Source organism: Gekko japonicus, unplaced genomic scaffold, assembly GCF_001447785.1.
Source record: "Gekko japonicus isolate JY-2015 unplaced genomic scaffold, Gekko_japonicus_V1.1 scaffold3736, whole genome shotgun sequence".
Lineage (NCBI taxonomy): Eukaryota > Metazoa > Chordata > Lepidosauria > Squamata > Gekkonidae > Gekko > Gekko japonicus.
In genome coordinates this window covers 362-3,730 of record NW_015176087.1, presented here as the reverse complement: position 1 = coordinate 3,730, position 3,369 = coordinate 362, and the positions used below count along the sequence as shown (strand labels likewise).

General features: G+C 37.1%; 1 protein-coding gene across 1 annotated transcript; it reads left to right on the top strand.

The window, feature by feature from the left end:
* The first annotated feature begins 2,182 nt into the window (after positions 1 to 2,182).
* LOC107123479 (olfactory receptor 14A16-like) lies at positions 2,183 to 3,142 on the top strand. The gene has a single exon (XM_015426735.1). It carries the CDS (start codon positions 2,183 to 2,185, stop codon positions 3,140 to 3,142), a length of 960 nt encoding a protein of 319 aa, XP_015282221.1.
* Positions 3,143 to 3,369: the final 227 nt, after the last annotated feature.

Below are 3,369 nucleotides of genomic sequence, written 5' to 3'. Positions count from 1 at the left end.
ATATTTGTGGAAAAATTCTATTAAGATATCGCCTTGTACCAATGTTAGAGAGAGTTGTTATAAAATGATGTATAGGTGGTACATGACTCCGAAAAAAATTGCAAATATGAACCAGAATATGTCAAATAAGTGTTGGAAATGTAAAAGCCATGAAGGCTCATTTTATCATATGTGGTGGACTTGTGAGAAAGCAGTTGACTTTTGGACAAAAGTCCACAAAGAAATGCAAAAAATTCTGAAATGCTCTTTTAAAAAGGCACCGGAAATTCTGCTTTTGGGATTAAAAATGGAAGAAGTCAATACAACTAAAAAGACTATATTCTGGTACTTAATCACAACAGCGAGAATGATTTATGCACAATTTTGGAAAACAGAGAAAGTGCCAGAAATTGAGGACTGGATACAAAAAGTTCTGTTCATGGCAGAGATGGATAAAATTACGAAGAAACTGAACAATAAAGAAGAGGACGTGTTTTTTCAAGAATGGAGTGACTTTAAAATATATCTGGAAAAGAACTGGGATGTGAAACAAAACTTAATATGTTTAGATCAATATTAAGTCAAATGATGTTATCTTTAGATTGTAATAATAAGAAATTGATATAGTTGATGATACGAAGTAATTGGGAGTAGGGGTGGAAGCATTGCGGGAAGCCACTGGAGGGAGGGGAGGAATTGGGAATGGGGTAGACAAATGATAGAATGAAATGTTTTAACTGTACATGATGTATTCCTGAGAAAAATAAAAAAATTGTTTACCGAAAAAAAAAAAAATTCATCACTGAGCTTCTTCAGTGAGCTGTTATAATCCCCAGTGAACAGGTCTCCTAAGGGCCAAAAGAGAACAAAAAGAAGAAAGGATCTATTGGGTTAACAAGCAAAACATTCTTATTGCTTATGTCTTCTGCAACACATGCATATTCCTTCCTGATAGATTTAAGAGCAGTGGCTGGTAAGTAGAAGAAGAATTAGAATCTGAAACTCTCTATTTATTGTTTCTAATCTGCTCTGGATCTGGTCTGATCAGTGGCTGAATTAGAGACCTTCTGTGAATACTATGTAAGCAATCTCACAATTCAGGAAAAGTGGGATACAAATGTAATGAACTGTATCCTACTAGTAGAACAAATTTAGAGTCCAGTGGCACCTTTAAAACCTACAAAGGTTTATTCAAGGTATGAGCTTTTGTGGGTATACCTTTAATAAACCTTTGTAGGTCTTAAAGGTGCCACCTGGATGTATCCTACTAGATTATCCTTCTGCAAAAGAAAGAGGAGAGGTGACCTCACTGAATTCCTCTCCTTCCTGCAGCATCATTCGGTATAACTTTTCTTCATATGAGTCCCACAATACCCTTTGTGGCAGATAAACACAGCCTGTCTTCCATCTAGCACCAAGAGAAAAGCTGCTGGATTCAGTCAAACAAACAAATTGTGGGTTATTACACACCCACTCCTCTAAACAATTCGGGAGTTAGAGACTGAGTTTGAGGGTCACACAATATTGAGTGGGCAGTAAAATGTAACATTGTTCTTTTTTTTCTTATTTCAAATTTTCCATCGCAAAAGAATATTTGCATGACATCTCTGTTAAGAATTCCTACCACTTTAGGGGTCCCCCCCCCTACACTGTTTGTCATGAAGTAGCTACCGACATTTTATTTAAAGTAAAATGTATCATTTATTCTTGATCACAGAAAACATATGTGAAATTTCAAAGAAAGTAAAAGAGCACTGATCAGATTAGTGATTTCTAAACATAACTTTCATCCTTACTTCGTTCTTAATTATCTTAATTTTTTATTTCCTCATGTTTCAGTGCAGTATTGAGGCTCTGACATTGAAGAAATGTTAACCGGCTAATGTTGTCTTCTTGCTTTACCACACTTCCAGGTAGTGAAATAACACAGATTAATGCTAAAATGCATAAAAGGTATCCTGTTTTCCCAAAAATGCTATCAAAAGAGCAGCCACGTGAATCTGTTGTAAAACAGAAATCAATGCAAACGTTTGTGAAGGAGAGTCAGACTTTACTATTAGGCACCTGAAGATTCTGAGGTCCAGCTGATGAAAGCTTATGCTGAAATAAAATGTGGTTATTTTTAAAGGTGACGATTGATTTCTGTTTAACCTTCCAAAAAATGCAGCCTATTGTCTTTCTCATTCTTTCAACAGGGAACAAAATGCTCAACCAAACCACAGAAATGGTTTTCTTTCTTCTGGGATTCTCTGATACCCGGCAGCTACAGATTTTACACTTTGTGATCTTCCTTCTGCTTTATTTGACAAGCATCATGGGAAATCTTCTCATCATCATACTAGTAGCTCTCAACCACCACCTTCACACACCCATGTATTTTTTCCTGGTCAATTTATCCATTGCAGACATTGGCAACATCTCAGTGAACATTCCCAAAGCCATGAGCAATTCTCTCAGAAATACCAGGCTCATTTCCTATACAGAATGTGTTTCCCAAGTCTTTTCTCTCATCTTCTTTGCACTGACTGACCTGTTCCTCCTCACCATCATGGCTTATGACCGATACATTGCGATATGCAATCCACTACGATATGAAACAGTAATGAATAGGGGAACCTGCATCCAAATGGCAGCTGGTGCATGGATCACCGGCATGTTCTATGCTGCCTTACATATCCATGGCACCTTCTCAATAACCTTCTGCTCCAATGTCATTAACCAATTCTTCTGTGAAATTCCACAGCTGCTCAAACTGTCCTGTGACAACAATTATTCAGTGGAATTTGGGGTCAATATATTTGGTGCAGGTATAGCCTTTGGCTGTTTTGTCTTCATTCTTTTTTCTTATGTGCAAATCTTCACCAATGTGCTAAGAATCCCCTCTGGGCAAGGAAGGAAGAAAGCTCTTTCTACCTGCTTGCCCCACCTCATTGTTGTCTCTTTGTTTATCATCACAGGCACCCTTGCCTATGTGTGCCCCACATGCAAAGCTCCCAAAGATGTGGTTATGATGATTGCTGTCCTATATTCCATGTTACCACCCATGATGAATCCGGTGATCTACAGCATGAGAAACCAAGAGATTAGATCTGCGCTGTCCAAACTTTTGAAGGGGAGACGATGTTGCAAGCACCAAATGTCTGTTATTCTTTTTTTAGCATGATAAATTCAATAGTGTGTATCTTTGAAATTCTACAGTAAGAATGCTGGGTTATCTTGTCAATATATGGACATTAATGTCTTCTAAGAACAAATGGTATACATATGATAGAATGCTTCAACAGAACAAAACTTGATTTGGGAACGCTACCATCTTACTGTCTTTTAGGTTCCAAGTCAAATGCTTTTTTTTAACCAAAACTTTTAATTAGGGGATTGATATTTCAATTT

Excerpts from the sequence above, each read along its gene's own strand:
- LOC107123479 (XM_015426735.1), top strand. The coding sequence starts at position 2,183 with ATGCTCAACCAAACCACAGAAATGGTTTTCTTTCTTCTGGGATTCTCT.